The 20835-nt window shown below is 31.9% G+C and overlaps 2 protein-coding genes across 3 annotated transcripts; one reads left to right on the plus strand and one right to left on the minus strand.

Moving 5' to 3' along the window:
* Nucleotides 1–1306: 1306 nt before the first annotated feature.
* Nucleotides 1307–11368, plus strand: LOC100167134 (zinc finger and BTB domain-containing protein 24). 2 transcript variants are annotated; one of them, XM_008189930.3, is made up of 6 exons: nt 1307–1536; nt 8691–8837; nt 8931–9138; nt 9199–9311; nt 9397–9916; nt 10063–10189. In XM_008189930.3, exons 2-6 carry the CDS (start codon nt 8691–8693, stop codon nt 10065–10067), a joined length of 993 nt encoding a protein of 330 aa, XP_008188152.1. In that variant the 5' UTR covers nt 1307–1536; the 3' UTR covers nt 10068–10189. The 2 variants fall into 2 exon arrangements, with proteins under 2 accessions (XP_008188152.1, XP_001950638.1); XM_001950603.5 differs by having other exon boundaries at nt 1308–1536; nt 9397–9930; nt 10063–11368.
* On the minus strand, nt 11362–18366 carry LOC100165101 (probable G-protein coupled receptor CG31760). Its single transcript, XM_001949421.5, has 8 exons — nt 17977–18366; nt 17392–17602; nt 16190–16404; nt 15972–16083; nt 15435–15588; nt 14433–14760; nt 13957–14095; nt 11362–11897 (listed from the first exon to the last, which is right to left on the minus strand). The coding sequence occupies exons 1-8, from the start codon at nt 18218–18220 to the stop codon at nt 11465–11467; spliced, it is 1836 nt and encodes a 611-aa protein (XP_001949456.1). The 5' UTR covers nt 18221–18366; the 3' UTR covers nt 11362–11464.
* Between the last annotated feature and the right edge of the window lie 2469 nt (nt 18367–20835).

The raw sequence follows: 20835 nt of genomic DNA on the forward strand, positions 1-20835 counted from the left end.
TAATAACTTATATCAATAAAAAATATATATAATAACATACTCTTTGAAAATAATATAGGTTGTAACTTTGTATCAGTATTCCCTAGGATGTGTAGATAATTATTTTATTTATAAAAACATACCAATAAAAATTTTAAATGTATAGTTTTGACGTTTATTATCCTCCGTAAATCATTGACGTTTCAGACCACTGTGATTATACAATATTGAATATACATAATATCTTAGCGCTCAAGGGGCATACTAGGTATACTTTGAACACACGGACCACGGTGAAGTTACCTTTTGACTATTGACGATAGAAATTGATAAGCTGTAACGGGGACGCTGTGTATCATTAATATGTTATTTTTGCAGTTTTCCGTTACAGATCTACCCCTCACTGGCTAGAAAATTAAGCTTTCCAATAGCAGTGGTTAACTTGCTAAGTACTAACATCAATAACGGTTTTGTCACCATACGCTCTGTGCACAAATCATGGCGCGGGCGTGATATTTCATAAACATTCTTCACGTCCTTATCTTGTAAATTATTTGCTGCCTGCTGCCTGCGAACCGATCGATGCGATGCCCTGTCTGCTCACACGTATTATCGGTCAGTTCCCTATAATATTAATTATTATGCACTTTTATATTATGTTATTAATATCTCTCATCATACAACAGCGCACGTAGTTATCAAGTATTTTTATATAATCGGTTGTGGTGGTGGGATAGTCAGTGGATAGACACCCCCTCTGACCAAGTCCGTGCAAGTATCGCCCCAGTGAAAATGTTTGCCCCCTCGTCGGGCACGTCACTGCACGCCGAGCCAACGGACTGGAAAACCGGTTATATGTGTGTGCCCCGAAAATAGCCGCCGACTTTCCGACACTGGTCGGAGGGGCGTGGGCGTTTAGGGTCGTCGTCGGAGGGGTTCGGGTGAGTCCGGACCCTTTGTACCCACCGCGCCGTGTGCACCTGCCACCGTCCGAGTGTATGTGTGGGTGTGTGTGTGCGTGTGTGCGCGCGCGCACGTGTGTGTGTGTGTGTTTGCGATAGCGCGTTTGTGTGTGTGTTGTATAAAGGCGCCAAGTCTCCGTCGTCCATTTGGGGGGTCCACCTCACCGTGCTCATTTGGGTGAAGGGTATGGAAGGGGGGTCTTCGGTGGGTGTGCGTGCGTGTGAGCGTCCGCACGGGCGGTGGAGGGGACGGCGTATACTGCCGCGTGCGTCACATGACGTCACGGCCGCCGACCCGTACCCTAGAGGGGGTTGCCGTCGGCCGCACCACGGCGTGCACGTACGTTAGGCGGCGGCGGTGGTGAAATTCAGTAACGTTCTCGACGTGTGCGAATCGTGTCACGCGCGTTCCGTCGACGTCCGCCCGCCCACCAGCCTGCCTGCCGCAGACGCCTAGCACCGGTTAAATTGGATCAGTTCTCAATATTATAATAATTGTTATCATAATATTATATCGTACTGTAATAATTGACTTTATATTATATTATCATATCGTATATCTTCGTCTGCCGTCACCCAGGAACCGTAAAAAGAGGTAATACAATTCAATATAATAATATATATATATATATCAATCGTTTTTGTATTATTCAGTTTACTCTAAATGGTAATAATAACATAATACACGGTAGTACATCGGTATCGTACCGGTATTTTAGAAGCTGAAGTATAAATATTATAGTGGCCTAGAATTAGTGCCCTGGTGTAATATAGCGCGCAATATTGTAGGTACAGCTTACTGCCGTGTACGGTATATAGATCGAGAATACCCACGGCTGATATAATAATATGTCGTAGACATAATATTATTATTTAGCCACGGATTCGTAAGGCCGGGCATCCCGGCTATTTCCGGCGGAGACTGCGCGTATTACGGCAGTTCGCGGATCATTGCATCCGACGGACGGCTATACAACAGGTGAACCGAATGGCAGCAGCACGTGTGCGTGTTATCACCGCACGATGCTTTATTATTATAATAATATTATATTTTATCTCCGCTGCGGTCCGGACAGCGGCACCGTGTTAGTTGTCCTAGGATAGCAATGATAGCATATTAACATCACTATAATATAGGCGTCGGCGGCGTGCGCTCTGGTGGACCGGTCCCCCCGAAACTGGTTTCGATTTTATTTTTTTACCGCACTGTCTGTCAGTGGCGACGGGGAACCCAAACCGTAATCATAATATAATCGCACGTGTTATGTATATAAGGTGGTTTTGAGATGACCACTGGTTACTATAATAATAATATTAAGTTAAGTCGCGTGACAAGGACGTTCGGGTTCGGCTGTTACACAACGCCGCTGTTGTCCACGTGAAAATCTTCTGTCCACATGAACAACGACTTAACCATTCATCATCGATTATAAGTCCAGCATCGTGTACCTACCTATTGCGTCTTATGATAATATCACCACCGTCTCCCATTAGTCCGTTAATTGCCGAGCAATCGTGGTGTGTGAGTAGTGATATGATAATGACATGTTGTAGTCCTTACCCAGTTATACCCGTCTCCCACTTTATATACCATTATATAAGTGTCGTCCTCGTTTGGGGTAAAGGAGAAGAGCGAGAGTGATATACTTAACTGCTATGCAGTTGTTGGCCTCAAACGCGTTATTTCGTCGCCCAAAAACCACCGTCACTGACTCGTTTGTCATCGTAACCGATTTCCATTTACACGAGTCACAATCGTTACGAAATAGTATTAATACGTACAAATCCCCCAGCTATTGTATGTCGTATTGTTGTCCAAACAGCGAAATTAGTCGATTGACAAACGATTGACGTTTCGGGTAGTTATAGTGCTTGTTCTCTCGGAATCGGGCAACGTGTAACTTGTATGTTCGACGTGTTATTGGACTGTTTACTATCCTATACTCTATAGCAGTTCTATCTACGCGACAATCGTGTTTTACTGTTGTGTTCGATATCCACTACAGTCTGCAACAAACACTCAAGGTAAAATTGGTATAATTTTAGCGGAGACCTTGTAGTCTAATCCAGTACATAATATACCTACCAATGTGTGTAATTATAAAAGATAAAAAATAGGCCAATTTTTTTGTTTTTATTAAGTTAATTTTTTTACATTCTATCGTATGTAGAACAGGTTTTACATGACATGTATTATTGGTGTATTACAAATTTGTGATATTTAGTATTTACCATATTCGTTAAATAATCTAATTTACCTATAACATAGTAGATACTTACTAAGTTACTACATACTACTTATAGAAAGGTATAAATGTAGCTATAAAGTACCTACATAAATAACCAGATAACGAATGAAATGGGTAAATAATGCATACTATATACTTTCACTATACACATATTTTAGTATGCCTTGTAACCTACTGTACAGCAGAGTGACACCCACTTGCCCAATATTGTCGTCGGTGTGACGGTGTCGGTAATTCTTGTATATAGACTGTTAGTTGCACAGAATAAAATTAATGATACCGAATGAAAATATTTATAACAGTAGGCATATAAATGCGGGCGACTACGATATGAGACGACGACCGGTATCTGTCATGTCGTCAGTCGGCACGATTAGAAATTACCGAATTATAAATAGAACGATCCACAAAACAATGTAGTTATTTATTATTATTTATTATGCACATAAAATCTAAAAAATAACCACACATATATATATAATAATATATTATTATTATTATTATTATATAATATATCTGTGAAAATAACAGCCTAAAACTTTAGTTTTTTTTTAGTTGTTATAAATAAAATATAATTTTTATCATTGCTTGGCATATTAGTATAATATATTTTTTTTGTTTCGTGACATTTGGGGAGGGTCATCGCTCCCTCGTATCCACTCCTGGACCTTCCCGTAGTGAAACAAACAATAAGTTATTTGCAAGTGATAGTGACCTAGCCTCAAAAATTACGACGATTTTCTGAGACTTATCCCTTATTATAAGGGATGCAAATAATTTACATTTTACTGCAGAGCATATTATTGTGGTCCAGCATATTATTGGGGATCCTCTATTACTATCGGTAGTCTCTGTACATCACGCCAAGGACTACCAATAAAAGTTTAAAGTTTTGGTAATTTACAAATATGAGCATCTACTATCTAGTATCAACACAAATACTGCATGACAATCATCAGAAAAATTTTGACTTTTTGAGAAACTACTAAGTCAAAAAAATAAAGAAAATATGAAAGTCAAACTATAATAGACTTCGTGGAGAATTTTTCTGCTTCACCAGATTAGCAGGATTAGATAGTATTTACGTAAGAAATTTAATACAAATATAATATTTCCTTTGTAATCTGTAATAAACACATGATACCCATAGGCATATTTATATTATTATATACTATATAGTAATAGACACTAATACTATATAAATAGATATAGGCATATAGCGTAATATCACCTTTTCCAATCTCCAATAACTAATATTCATAAAATATAGTATGAGCCAATTAAATTAATTATTTTAATTTTGAAATGCCTCCTTGTAAAAGTATTGATCTTAATTAAAATGTACCTATCTGAATAAATTGATATATATATATTATAATATAGCAATTCTTGTGTTATTATAATTGAAATATTTTTACATTTATATGAATACAACAACATTTAAATACAGAGTTAGGTAAGTAATGACTGTGAAAAAGTCATTGGTCAACATAAAAATGTATATAGGTACCTAACTGTCATATGAATAAGGAAAAAAGAAAGGGAAAACTTATATCCTGTATTGATGTTTCAATGGGGAATATATATCTTTGCCTACTATGAAAAAAATCATTCGTTTGTGCGTTTCATTAAGTACGTTATTTGTGTATATATAATATTATATAACTTCACGCGTATAATTCGTATGCGCGTATATAAAATAATATAAAACAGGTATACATTTTCAAAAAATAATATTTTTTATTATATTAAATTAATAACCGTAAAGTACTAATATCGAACCACTGAGTATAAATTGTAAAAAAATAATCTTGTGAATTGATTCTATCATTGGAACATTATTTTGTATTTATTTTATAATAGAATAACTTGTTATGGACTATACTTTTGGTGTACATAGTTGTACGTGCGTCTAGTAAAATTTGACGTATCTAATTTACATAATTAAAAACTAACTCAGCTGAACGCTGTTCTAATTTCAAATTTAAATACCAATTCTAGAAGTCATTAAAATTGCAGCAATTCTAAATAAATGTGTATTTACGTACAATAATATTTAGATCATTTTAAAGTTATTAAAAAGTCTGAAATCTGAATAAATTAATATTCACTATATTTACAATTTAAATTTAGTCTGGGAATTTTTTCTCTTCTGAAATCCTAAAAGTCTTTGATGATATATTATGAAGCTCTAAAACTGCCTTATATATAGCATCGAAGGGAGCGTCCTACACGCACTTTCCTTACGGCTCGCAAACTTAATACCTGGAATCTCGCGTATAGGGGCTTCCTTCGAGGGTTTTTCTCTCTCCTCCCCTTCTATTTCTCACTCAACACTGTATACATGAGCGGCGAGAGCGTTTTGGTCGCCGGGTCGATATTGTGTTTCACAACATCGTGGGGGAGATATATACGCATTCAGGGGTGCCGGTACGGACAAAACAAGACCCCTAGAGGGAAGTCCCTTATTCAACCCCCCTCCACCCATCCCACCACTCGTTTACAAGCCCGGTAACCCCATCCACTACTGGGAACCCCCCATCGTGGTGCCCGACCCCAGGCGACGTCGTATAACTGTTCCGCCCCGAAATACTGCTGCGAACGTAAACGCAGGGTCTAAAAATACATGGCCTTCGGGCTGCACTAATGTAAAAAAAAATGCTCGAGCTTTTATTTTTTCACTCCAGACGTTACCAAGACAACGTAAAAATTGTTGACATAATATTTTTTTATATAATTTTCGTGTAAGATATTTCCACTTAGATACTAATTATATTTATATTAAAATCTGATTAGTTGGGTTATTGTATTCAGGTTGGTATATGAATAAAATGGTAATAAACGTGCGTTGTTTATCCTGTCACTGTAATAAGTTTTGCATAATATCACTTGCTTTAAAATATTAGATCGACTTTTTAATATAAAAAAAATGCAAACTAATCGTAAGAGAACTGCGTTGAGGGGACCTGCAATGTACTATAACATAATATAATATATTTAATTATTTATTTGGTTCATACATAAAGGCATGATGTATACATAAATCAATATATTTATGTGTGAAGTATGTATAACCATCAAAACGTAGGATTCTACCAACATATTTTTAAACAGATTTGAAATCGTATTTCTTCTTCCTTACTTTTTGTTTGCTTGTCTGCAGACACTATTTAACATCCGGCAAAGGGACAGCACACTGTTCACTAATGATACCAAGACATAACAAAAATAACAATCGCAGGTCATGAATTAAATACGTAGGTATACCTGTTTCGTCGACATATGCTATCTACAGCACGATTTGCCTTCAATAGACACCACCTACTGAGATCCGACGTTTTTATTTTATTTTTTTCTGGATTTAATAGAAATGTACGAATTGATTAATGGGTAAATTTTTTTTTCGCTCTTCACAATAGTTTTGCTCTTCAAATCCGAGAATTCTTCGTCAAATGTTTTCTAAAAAAAAAATCATAATTTTCCAACATAGCTTTTGGTCCGCGTCCTTTTCTCCCCTCCAATTCACCCTCCATGGCGTAGGCTCTCCCTGCATTATTTCGTGCAATATTATCGACTGTGGATTCCCCCTATACCCCCACTGAGTCACCAAGCAAAGGGTCTGTCCCCCTTGTTTTAATCCCCCTTTCACGCTGCCCCTCCCCACAACGCGCGCGCGCACATACACACGCGCGCGCGCCCATGTATATATATATACGGGGCCCGCGCTTTTAACGATCGCTACGACGGTTCCCTCGTGGCAGTTCTCCCCCACTTTCTACCCCCTACACACACGTGAAACAAAAAAAAATATATATTTCAAGCTAAAAAGGGTTGCTGAACTGCCTGCCAGATCGAAGAGCCAAGTTCAGTATCACTTGTTAGTAAAATTACGATAACCAAATGTCATATAATTCAGTTCAACGAATAATGGAAGACTTTTACACGTTGTATATATAATATATTAATTTCGAAGTGTTATTTACTTTTTCGTTTATATATATATTTATAACCAATTTCATTAGTTTTTTTTTTTCGAAATTGTCGAATCTTGAGAGATATAAATCATATCTTTATATTGATTATAAAGTCTTAAAATTCATACATATGGTGTTATTTAAATTAGTTAATTTGTGTGTTGACGTATACCATAACTGGCATAACCTATATGATAATAATAAAATAAAACGTTCGAGCGACATCAGAACATATAATTTTAATATTATAATAATATTATCTTTTTGTTTTAATTTCTGAATCACTGGGTCACACATAAATCATAATGGAGATAATTAGCTAAACTTTGTAAAGTATCAATGGAAAATCATAAGTATTAAAATTAATATTTCAATAGAAAAATATATATATTTATTAATTATACGCTTTATAACTAAATTTTTTACTATTATTAAATAATGCCCCGGTGACTATGCCCATTATCTGAATGGAAAAAGCATATTATGTTTACACATTATCATACATTTAATATAACTGAATAAATTATATTGGTATAATTTTGTCCTTTTATAAAATTGTTAAAAAATCAAAATTTACCAACAAGATTAGATATTATTGATCTGAGTTTCTTTATTCAACATCGGTAGTTTAACAAAATCACAAAATATTCTATAATCTCGACTTTTTTGGTTTTAGTTTTTATAACTAACTTCTGGGGGAAACAGTTAATTTCCTATATATTCAATCAGCTGAATAATGACGTGAACGTTTTTAAACTGTAGCCACTGCGTTGGTGCGCACATGCGGGACCCTCGCTAAGGTTTTATAATGTTGCCCCATAGTCAGGACGTGCATGCAGCAGGTCTATCCAAAAAGGTCCGGCTCCCCCGCCTGTGGCGTGCCCGCCCCCAACCATACACCCGTCCCTTTCCGCAGCACACGATGTATGTTCGCGTCGCGCTTGTGTACTAGTAAATGTGTGAGTGAATATACACAGATATACACACACTAAATCCAAGGCCCCCCGGCATGATGCTCGGGTACTTCGCAGGGGTGACCAAAATTCTAGTCAATATTACGCGCACATAAAAATGAACGAAACAACGGCGTATTATACATTGTTTATAAAACATTAAAAACATTTTGTATATTAATCGTGGAATTCATAATGGGTAGGTACCTTATATCTAATTATCGTATTCTGTTGCACTTATCGAAATATTTACATTTAATTACTTGGGATGATAATAGAAATAATATGCCCACAATGAAAATTAGGTAATTGAAAAATAATCTCCCAAAAATAATATAGATAATATAAAATTCTAATTACCTTTACACTTTAATAATTAAAACAAATAGTGTGAGAATTCATAAATAATAATTCATGTTACTAAAAAACTATTTTCAATAAGACAAAAAGATGAAATAAGTGAGAATTGTACTATGTCCAAAAAACATAAATGCCTGTTTAAAAGAAAATTAATACATCGTTTATATTTCTATAAAGTTAAAAACAAATACAATTTTTATACTTATTTTTTAGATGACTAACGACATGGAAGTCGGCAATAAATCATTTCATCTACGGTGGAATAATCATTTGGAAAATTTACGTGCACTCTTCGAATGTCTGTTTAACGAACAAATTCTGGTCGATGTGACAATTGCTTGTCAGGATGGCCTATTGAGGGTATGTTATATCAAATTTTCAATAATTTTAAATTAATAATTCAAATGATCCTAATAATTATTAACCGAAATATTTTATGAATTTAATGTTTAGGCGCATAAGCTTATCTTGTCAGCGTGTAGTCCATACTTTGAGACAATCTTTCAAGAAAATCCGTGTAAACATCCTACGGTGATAATGAGAGGTGTTACTTTACATGAGATGCAGAGTCTGTGCCAGTATATGTACGTGGGTTCTGTTGAAGTGCAAGAGAGCAGTTTGAGTTCTCTTTTGAAAGTCGCTAGAGAGTTGCAAATTAAAGGTTAGTTAAAAAAATTTAAATTTTAAAAATAACCATTTATCATTAATAATTAATTTTTAGGTTTGTCAGAGAAAACTGTATCCAACGATCAATCGAAACATAAGCCAACATTCAATTATACACCAATTAAATCTGAAACTTCTGACCAAGATGCTAATAATAAGTTTGAAATGGTAAATAATTTAATAATCCAATATTGGTTACAGTTTTTAAATTAATATGCAGTAAAATTAAACATTTTTTTATTTTTTTGTATAGACAAATGGTAGCACTAGCTCAATTGAAACTGATTCAAGGACATTCCATGTACCTTGCGAGGACGATTCATCAGATAATAATGCATCTTTCGAACATTCAGCTATGTTAAGCCCTCAAGTAATGATGGACGAGCATATGGATGAAAACAAACCCACAATACTGTCGCAACCCAAGTACCAGCCAACCCAAGTAGATTTTCAAGCCTTTATTGAGGCCCAAAACAAAGTTAACCTCACCGGGTCTGTAGAGTGCCCAACATGCCAAAGGACGTTCCTGAACAAACAAAACCTTAGGCGTCATATGCAAACCCATTCCGGTTTGAAACCACATCAGTGTTCATTCTGCAATCTGTCATTTTTAAGACTGTCACATTTGCAACGTCACCACAGGACGCATACGGGAGAACGACCATTTATGTGCACAGAGTGTCCAAAGAGTTTCTCGAGGTCAGACAAGTTAAGATATCATATTATGCAGCAGCATGCCAGTATGGCTCATCTTCCTGGACCCAAGCAGAGAGGTAGACCGAAAAAGGTCAGCATACTGAAAACTGTATACTGGGACACTGGTCGACTAATGAATACCAGTGTCTTGTGCAAACAATTTTTAATCGTATGCACGAAATTCTGTTTTTTATTAACAATAGTTTATGTCTGTGTGTTATAGTTTGATTCATCACCCAGCAACGTTGATGTCACAATGGTGGCAAACATTCAAAATTTTGAAGAACAATGTGTACCGGTGCCTGTTCAGGAGTTACAAGAGCCATTGAACTTGGCTCATTAGATCTCTAGACCTCTTTGATGTTTTTCTTATTTTTTTTGTAAATTTTTTGTTCAATTATGTTCACGACTTATAGTTTATAATTAATGTATTTGGTTTGATTTTAGTGTAAATAATTAAAGAGTTAAATCATAGTTTATATAAATGAAATGCGGACGATACCATTTAGATAGTGCATCAATTATTGAGTCTAATTTATTGATTTAAAAAATTGTGTACCTGTATATCTGGATTTTAAAATGTTAATGTCATCATGAATTTTTTTTAAAAATAGTATTAATTACTGGCGTCAGTCAAAGGACAGATCCAAGGGTTCAAGCTCACATGTATTGTATTTCTACATTTTTTTAAAGTAATGTTTAATCTAATAATTTAATTACCTATTTAGTTTATATAAGTTAAATAATATATATTATAATATACATATATTACACCACCTATCTCTAGGGATTTTATACCTACTTATATAATATTTAAAAACGTTCAAGTTTAATACTTGTGTAGTGTACTTTCAAATTAATGCAGGGGGGTTTGGATCTGCTCTGGGTCTGTCCCTATTTTTGCCCATTTATACATTTATGGTACTTTAATGGATATTGTGGTTCGCATAGTTCATTTTTACGGTGATGACAAAAACTTATACGTGTATTGTACATTTTTCTATTTTACCTTGATGTAGTTATAGTATCATTATGACAAAAAATAATTATGTAATTTTACCGTTTGAATTTATTATAGACTTGTATTTTGTGTTTAGTCCTAAAAATACATACATTTTTTTTCTTGTTAATAACTACAGTTTATCATAATATTATTATATACTCAAAATTAAATTAATATCTCAATCAAAACTACACTTATAATCTGGTACTGTTTGTCTCCACTCTCTAAGTTAGGGTTATTTTTTATTGTCAGTTGTATTTTACATTATGATAAACTGATATTTAGGATAAATATTTTTTCTATTAAAAATAATTACCTATATAAGACTGAAAAAAAAACAGAAATGTAAAATAATATAACTATTTGTATGCAATAGAATCAAACTTACCAGAACCATTTATATTTATTTATTATTTTTTTTTCAACAAAAATGAACGATTGATGGTATTAGATCGTTATATATTTAAATATTATAAACATATTTATAAATTAAATTGTATTATATGCGTGTATGTACCTACACAAATTGTTTAAGTCTTTTTTTTTATATATATATTTGTAAAGTAAATATTTTATTAATAATTAAAAGCCAATATTTCCTTTTACTTATTGTATACAGTTTTTAAGCGCTTGTTGAAGGCGCTAAACAGCTGTTGGATCCCAAACTTTTGAAAAAACTTCCCGTTTTACTTGTAGGGCTCTGTTGATTCGAAGCAATTGGATTGCAACTCTGACAACCAGTCTTCCTCAGGTGTCTATTATTCACATGCATAAGTGAATTTTTCAACAGACCTATTTGAGTTGCCAATTTGAATATTTCTTCTTTGAGTTCTTCATTTTCTGTCTGTAAATCGTTAGTTTCTTCACATACATCGTTCATCTCATATGACACTAGGCCTTTTGCCTTGTTGTCCCAGTGGTCACCTTGGCCGTTCAATACTCTCACGACTTTTGAACCGAACACCAAAGCTATGGTCACTGAAGTACTCAATTGAGTCCGGATGAATCCTAATGTGTATTTGAAATTGGGACCGATGTCGGGAAAAAGAAAAAAGCTAAATAAATAACAAAATTAAATTACAAATTAATACCTACATAATATAGGTTCATAATGACTAACTCAAAATCCAGAGCCCTATTAGTTACTACTTATTAATTACTTAGTGTGGGACTGTGGCAGCAACTAAAAACACCAATACATTAAACTTTAAAGTAGGTACCTACCTACTTACTACTTAGATACCAGCGTACCACAATATAATATTGTTCTGTATGAAGTGATTCATTAAATGTAACTAGGTTAGACACTCATTATTTCAGAAAACACTAACGATTTTGAAAATATTTCTTTTAAATTGTTACAATTTTTATAATTTTTAAGTTTTTTACTCTTTTGAATGACAATTTACATTTTTAATTTAATATTCTTAATCAAATAATTTTTCGAAAAAATTCGATCTTTAAAAATCAAATTTTGGACAACTAGGGTATTTTAGTTATAACTTATATCAATAGTTAAGATGAGCGAAGTAGTGGGCCAACATTGTCAAACAAAAATGTCATTATCTATATTAACTTATTTAGATAATTTTTTAAATTAAAACCATAATAATGTAATTTAATAGAAATTTAATAACAGTACTTTTAAATAGTATGAACAAATTAAACGTAGTCACAAAATATAATAGTTGTCTTGATAGCCATAATTCCATAATTTATTGTTGGCTTTTGTGTTATTTACTTATTTCCATTTTCCATTAATTAAATGAATGTACCTACTACCTACATTGTTATTTCTGATCTGCTGCGGTGACAGAAAAACACGACGATTTATATAATAATAGTATTATTGTTATGAAAATGATACTGTATTTATGTGTATACCGTCTTTGACGAAATAATCTATGTACATGATATTTGATTTAATTATATAGTATATAATACGCATTCAATACTATAATACTATAGATATGTATAATATCATTTTGTATATCCCATGAATATAGTAAGTTAGTAAAGTTTATAGGTCTAATTAGGTATTATTTTATAGGTAAAATTATCCATGAAAACATCCGGTACTGTTTCGTACACTGCCCGCGGACGACGATTACTGCAGCTATATAAATATAAATATACTATAAAGTATAATGTCTTATTATATTAGGCACCATATAGCATGCCGCATGGCAATTTTATTAATACTTTATACTACCATTGATTATAAATACTATAATAGTATTAGTATAGTATTTATAATCAATGATACTACTATACAGACAGGATATAATATAATAATATAAATATCTATACCTATTATAATAGGTATAGAAAATATGAACTCTGAAATATATATATTTCAGAGTTCATATTTCAAAACACAATACAAGTATAATATACAACGCGGCCAGTAACAACTGCCATTGTTGTTCTCTTGTGTTCTTGTAACCTAACCGATTTTTGTTATTATAATATATTATAATTACAGGAAAATATTTAAAAATATTTTATTTTAACAATTTTAACGACCTTACTTTATATTCAAATTAGTTGGTAGATAATTTAGTAACATAAAAACTAAACTTAACATACATTACCTATGTAATATGTTGTTTAAAAACAATTAGGTATATTTAATGTTGTTTTATTTTATTAAGAAGTATTATCAAAGTACAAGTACAGATACCTTAAAAAAAAGCCTAACCTATTATAGTATATTTAATAATATACAATATGTTCAATGGTCATTAATTAATTTCGTTATAGTAGATATCTGATATATTATGTAAGTAGCGGGTTATCATTTTTATGTCGGAATTTTTAACCATTTTTTTTATTTGTTATTAATTATATTTTATTTAGAAAATCTTTTAACTGTAGGTACTACCTATTTTATTTATTCAAAATTATATTTTTACTTCATTTTTGTTATTATTATATTTAATATTATTAAATAATAAATAGTATTAAATTTAAATAGTAATAATATTTTTAGACTTAAAAAATATGTGGGAAATGTCCGGTTGAGGAGGGGGTGAAAATGTCCCCTATTTTTGACTACTATATGGCACAGAAAATATATTGTTAACATTGATAAGTGATAATCATTAATCTTACTGGATCGTCATCATAATGATGTTCACTATACATATGTTGTAAATAGCAAAGTTGATTGACTGCGCTTCATTGTAAAACGACTCTGCGTTCCGCACAACATAACACACCCGAACTCCCCACGCCAAGAACAGCACTTCTCCTATATTATAGGCATATCGTCATCGCATTATATAGTTGTTGTTGTCATCGATGTCATTTTGTACGCGTAACCACGTATATTTTACTGGATCTAGAAATTGGACATTTACCTCGCACTATTTCGGACAGCCTTGGTTACTCATTGTATATGATATGTATACCAATAATATGCGTACCAAATCGGTGAATATTTTCGACTTTCAGGAAATGCATGTTCAGTTTTTTGGATACGAATAACTCGGCTATATAGTGAAAATATCACTCGGGAGGAAAATGTCCTAATTTCCACGTACCCACATTATTTTTTATTAATATAAATAGCAATAAATTTTGCGCACCAGCCGCCAGACAATAATCCCACCAGTCGTTCGAACACCTCCAAAATCTCAGGTTCGTTTCCTTTTCCTTTTCCAGTACTGCTTGGGGTGGGTCGCTAAGAGTCCAAGCTCCCATGTAGACTAATATTATCACCAATATCGGAGTCATCCACTGTAGCAGCTGTTTATCAGTGAGCTTTAATTTGTGTGCCGATTTCACTCTGTACGTCAGCGACACCCTCCAGGTCTTCATCAACAGCGCCGAGTATGTTATGCAAAAGCCAAAATGTCGTGTCCACTTAGTTGCCACGCACAGCTGTTGGGTGCATTCAGGGAACATAATGCCCATCTATGAAATATATCATTTAATATAAATATTAATATTCGCACAGATGATGTAATATTTTGTACATTGGTGTACCTGAGAGTTGCTAAGCCACACAGTGGTCCTTTTAATACATATTTTGTATAATTTATAGGTTTGATGGAAATTTGTTTTTATAATTTGTTTAGTATTTTATTGCATTATAAAAAATAGTTTATCATATAATTATAGTTTATGTTTATGATTAAGTTTTGAAAACTATAGGTATTAACATGCTTTGAAAGTAACTAAAGTCACAAGTTACAAATACACAAATACACAATGTTATATCATAACATCGCAAATAATGATCACAAGTAGGTAATGACCTATTATTTTCAATAAAAATATCTGCGATGTATTTATTTTAATTTTAGTCATTGTACCTACAATCTACATAATATATTAAATATTTTATTATTATGGGATTATGGGAGACTGCCAGACTGGAGTATAATTTTAAAAAATAATTCAGAGATGATAAAAGAGATGATAAAAGAGAATCCGTTTCTTATACATAGTTAGTTCTAATGACTAATTATTGTCACTCATCATTGACTTGTTCACTTAAATTAATGTGTTAAATTTTGATTTTTGAATTTAATGATAGACTGTCTTTGTTCCTTATGATTTATATTTATATTTTTGTTAATATTTACTTCCGAGTACATGATGATGCAGCCGATCAACGTGATGATCAGGAACGTCGGACTTGCGATTCGGAACACTTTGATTCGACGGTTCTTATGGACGAACCATATCAATATCACGGTAGATATTATACAGACGACCGTGATACCAAGAAACGTACTTCTAAAACACATCGAATGACGTAAATATTGCCTGTTTTTAATTTAAAACAGAATAATGTATACAGGCTGTAAGAAAGAACCGACAAACGTGTTTAACAAACTATATGTGATTACTATATTATTACTCAGTAGTCAGTATGGTTATTTCATAATTATAAGTATGATTATTGATTAATAATAAATTTTGTTAAATAAATATTTTAAAATATTGATTTGAATAAAAGTTATTAGGTACATATATTTTGTTTACGATTATCAAGTCTTCCTGACATAGGTACCCACAGGCCACTGTATAGCATATATGTACCATGGTAGCCGGTAGGTACTCTTTAGCCTTAAATCTTAATGGTACGCTTATGTTTCTTATTCTTTCTAATAATTCACCTTTTAGTCCACATGAATTTGGCCATACAGCTCTCAGGTCCATCGCAGACATCGCATCCTTCCAAGCATTTGTGACACGAATATTTGTTGTCGATATCTTCCGGTGAAGCCACTGAACAATAACGTATACAGTTATCTCTCTCTACTAATACTAATTCGTTCGTTTTGTGTAATCATGCATAATCATAATATAGTTATTGTATTATGGCAGTACTCACATTCTACTAGTGCCCCGTCGAACTTGGTGAATGCTGAATAATATCCTGGTCTACACGCACACCAGTAATTTCCAGCCGCAAAAGGTCGATCGCCCGGCCTATAAGTACAGTAGGTCGTATGGTGGCACCTGTTCGTCCCGTTGAATGCATTTGGTTCTCCTGATTTTTCACACTGATCAATCGTCACTGCCGACAAATTGGCTTCAACTACAACACTATACGAAACTTATTTGAATTCACTACACTGTAAGTATTCTATAAATATAAGGAACTGTTAGATTTTCATGAATGAAAAATATTTCTAAATTTTAATATAATATTATATATAGACATCCAGTAGAAATATTACTACGTTCACAATTATTGTCTACTACTAACTGATTTTCATATTTCTTCTGATTTCAAACCTATGCTTCAACGTTCGTATGAATGTGTGGTGTCAAATATTATAATCAAATATATTACAAACATGTATTATTATAGGGTCCGTCGTCCGTGATAATTCAGACAACACATACTATTAAAATTGTTATGTCATATTTGACAGAGTCAAGTGAAAAAAAAATAAAGTATGCTTGTATACACATCCAAATAAAAACAGCTAAATTAAAAATTATATTATATATATATTGAAATATTAGTAGAAAAAAATCAATAATTCTGAGTTATGACGACTAATTTAGTACTAGATCAGCTGTACCTATATATCGTATAACTATACGATATAGCTAGTATACAACTTATATAGTACTGAATGAACGTTATACGTCAATGAAATCAATAATTTTAATTGAGATAAATATTTTTAATTTTATATATTAGTATACGCTTGTCATATTAATAATTCAAATATATATTTTAGTGTCATGTCACACAGAAATATTTCGTTTGAAATGTTTTAATATTTAATTAATTAAAATAAATTGTAAGTATTAAACTTGAATAACAACTTAGCAGAGTCTTGTGTTTTAAATGTTCCAAAATTTTACATTATTTTATATTTTATGTTTAAATTATTTTAAAATTAATCAATAATAATATAGGTAAGATGTATTATACCTACTCATGATAAATGTTAGTTACAATTGTTATATAGGATAATATGAAACTAGAAGAATAATTTTAAATATTCAAACTCAATTATTATTTATAAGTAACTGTAACTATAATTTCTGAATAATGAATAGTGTTTCGTGACTCACGTGATTTTATTTTCAAAAGTGATTTCTACATGTTCCACAAAACTGTTATCCTCACACCTCCAATGCGTACTGTTGATTTTAGTTATTATTGAAGAGTATACGTTTCCTCGCTTTTTGAAAGACTTAATTTGTTGATCACCCGAATAGACTTCTAGTAATATCAGCCCTGGTACCGAATTCCAGAGCCACTTACATCCAGCTGCTAGCAGTTCTAAACAACGTGAACGAAAACAATTGTGACATGACGTAAATTGAATTTAAAGACCATTGTTACTAAAATAGTGTATGACGTATATATCAGTGGCGGTGGGATATAGGATTATTTGAAGCATGTCTGAAATGGGTGGGTGGGTATATACATATGAAATATATATATATTATAATCGTAAGACCTCAACACAAAAGTTTCATGGAAAATATTATATAATTATTAGTTATTAATGGCCCCTGGCCTCCCCTGCTAATTTTGGTTCAATAAAGGGTGCGGTGGTAAACATATTTAAAATATACGATATACAATATGCTTCAAAGCCTCCACAATTTCGAGCCACCACTGTGTATATATTGTATAAGCTTTTAACTTACCACGCTTAATGCTCACGTCTTGATTGTCCAATGATCGGATCAACGATAATTTGGATTCTAAATTGGCTTTATGCCAAAACACCAGTGGCATATCATATTGATCTTCGAAACAGTCGTAACTTGTGTTTCCGACTGTCGACGTCCGAACCACATCGATAGGCTGCAGTTGCTCGTATATTGAGCCGAAAGTAACTTCATAGACATAGGAAACTAAAACACTAAACTGTAACAAACGTGGTATCATCAGTACAATATGTCATTCCTGCGAGACTTAAACAGTTTAACTGTTATAGTTGAAATGGTCGAATCATTAAATTCTCAGTTAAAATGAAACAAAGCCTTAATAATGTCCTTTCAATTAAAGCCATACATGTGGTGGGGAAATGAGATGCGACTCGACAACAACTACATGTGGGCATGTGGCTATAGCCTATATTACTGTAATATTATTTGTATTTCCAATACGCGCATGCGTATGTGCTGTGTGCGTCCCTGTTCTTTGGATAGTAAAATTGTCGAACGAACGGGCTTATAATATTACACTAAAAATGTCTAATATTTAAGACGATTTTTTTTTTATATGACTTTCTTTTATAATAATCTACAAGAAAATAAAGGAATTCTAATGTTTTTTTAATGCTGGGCAATGATTATTTTTTTATGCTAGTATTAATATTACTTTTCTGGGATTACTGCTGTTAAAAGGTTATGAATTAAGGAATTAGGATAGCTATTTAAAATTTCGGTAAATCAACAAAACTTAACATTACGAAAAATAGTGCCAATAGATGTTATAAATGTTCGACAGTTAGTCTCGAAATTGACTTATAGCGGCTGAAGAAGCGTTCAACGTCGGCTGAGGATAATGGGACATATTTCATATTTGATATATCAGATATTCAGATGATGATAAATAAATAAATATTGACGTTCTTTCATTTTTATTCAAAATAATATCTCTAATAGCTTGGATATTTTATAAAGCAACGTTTTTAGCAAGTATTTAGCTTAATTTTTTTTTATTATAACCTTTTTATTCTTCTTGAACTTTATTTAATTAGATTGCTGCATTTTCCACTATCGCAAGACTTCAATTATTGTTAGATTTGATTTTTCTAATTTTTTTATTATTTTAATCAAGAAACAACTATTGTCAGAAATATACGCTAAATGATTATTCAGGTCATTATTTTGCATAATATCAGTAACTTTTGTAATAGCGATTTCAGTATTTGAATAAAGATTTGAAATAATTTCTTTAATTTTTTCGAAATTATTGGAATAGTATTTGACGCTGGCACGCTGCTAACCAAGTACCCCACCGAGTAATAATTGGCTCAGGTGGAAGGCATAAATTAGAATATAATTTTATTCCTTAAATGTTAGGATTCTTCTATAGTCTATAGGAGCTTTTAGAAAAAGTTTTTTTAGTCACGATTAATGAATAAACTAAGAAAAACTTAATCTTACGGTTTCAGCTACACGGCGAAATCCGTGTGCTACAGGTGTTAAATATAACATTTAGGGGATTAAATGTTCGAATTTTTCCAGCCTCAAGTCTATATACGTCATACGGAGCAGCATTTGTTAAGAACAAAAGAACGTTATCTATTACTTTGTGGCCAAAAGTATTTGAGTAAAAGTATTCAAATACTTTTTTAAGTATTGAATAACTTTTTAAATACTTTCAGCATGAAGTATTTTGAATGGTATTTTAAATACTTTTTTTTGTATTAAATACTTTTTGGTATTGAATACTTTGTTTTTTTATTTCAAACATTTTATTTTTATTCGAAATAATTGGTTGAAAAAATATTATTGTCAACTACAATAATAGAATAATAGTTTTATTTAATATTCTGTATTTCTGTGTTAGCAGAAGGCCAAAGGTTTGTGAAAATCAGATTTCTAAAAAAAGTTATTGAATAACAATATTCCCTTTAAAACTATTAGATTACCTACTACCTATGTGTTTATATTATGATAATTAGAAACTCACTTTAAAAACCAAAAGTATTTGAAAAGTATTCCATATATTTTTTAAAGTATTTGAGTAGTATCTTAAATACTTAAATTAATACAATAATACAATAATTAATACAAAAAAATGTATTTGAGTATTTACTCAAGTACTTTTTAAAAGTATTCTTTACAGGACTGCATATCTTGCAATAATTGTTTGATGATTGCACTAAGCACTTGATATAATATCAACATCGCTATAGCCTATAACTAATATTAGATTATAATTTATAAATTATAGGTAATTTTAGTCTTGGGAAGGATTTTATCCTACGAGCGCATTTGGTTATATTCCTATCAGTTATATCGTATGTCTATTAAACTATCATAATATGTTTGAATATTCAAAACAATAATATTTAATCAAATAAAGTTAAACATACCATTATAATTTATAGCATACAGCACAATATGTTACAATACATTAAACATAAAATGACCATTCTTTGATAAACGTTAATTAAATAAATGATTATATTATCATATAATTCATGAAGAAAAAATAAAGTGAAAAAAATTAATAGGACACTATTTTCTGAAACCCGTGCGACAGAATTTCACTTCGATATTATATAATTAATCTGCTGTACTACTATAAAATATTATAGTATTTTCATTTGAAATGCCAAATAAATTATAAATTATAAATGGACAGTTGTTTCTATATAACTTGTTATTTATCCAATTATTTTGTTTGTGTATGTCCGATATTATTGTCATTAGTTATTAGTTATTACTTATTACTATGACTTTTCTAAAATAAAAAAAGATGATTGAAAAGTAACGACAAGTATATTTTTATAATTTATATTAAAATGACCTTCAAACCGAAGACGT

Source organism: Acyrthosiphon pisum, chromosome A3 (assembly GCF_005508785.2).
Source record: "Acyrthosiphon pisum isolate AL4f chromosome A3, pea_aphid_22Mar2018_4r6ur, whole genome shotgun sequence".
Classification (NCBI taxonomy): Eukaryota; Metazoa; Arthropoda; class Insecta; order Hemiptera; family Aphididae; genus Acyrthosiphon; species Acyrthosiphon pisum.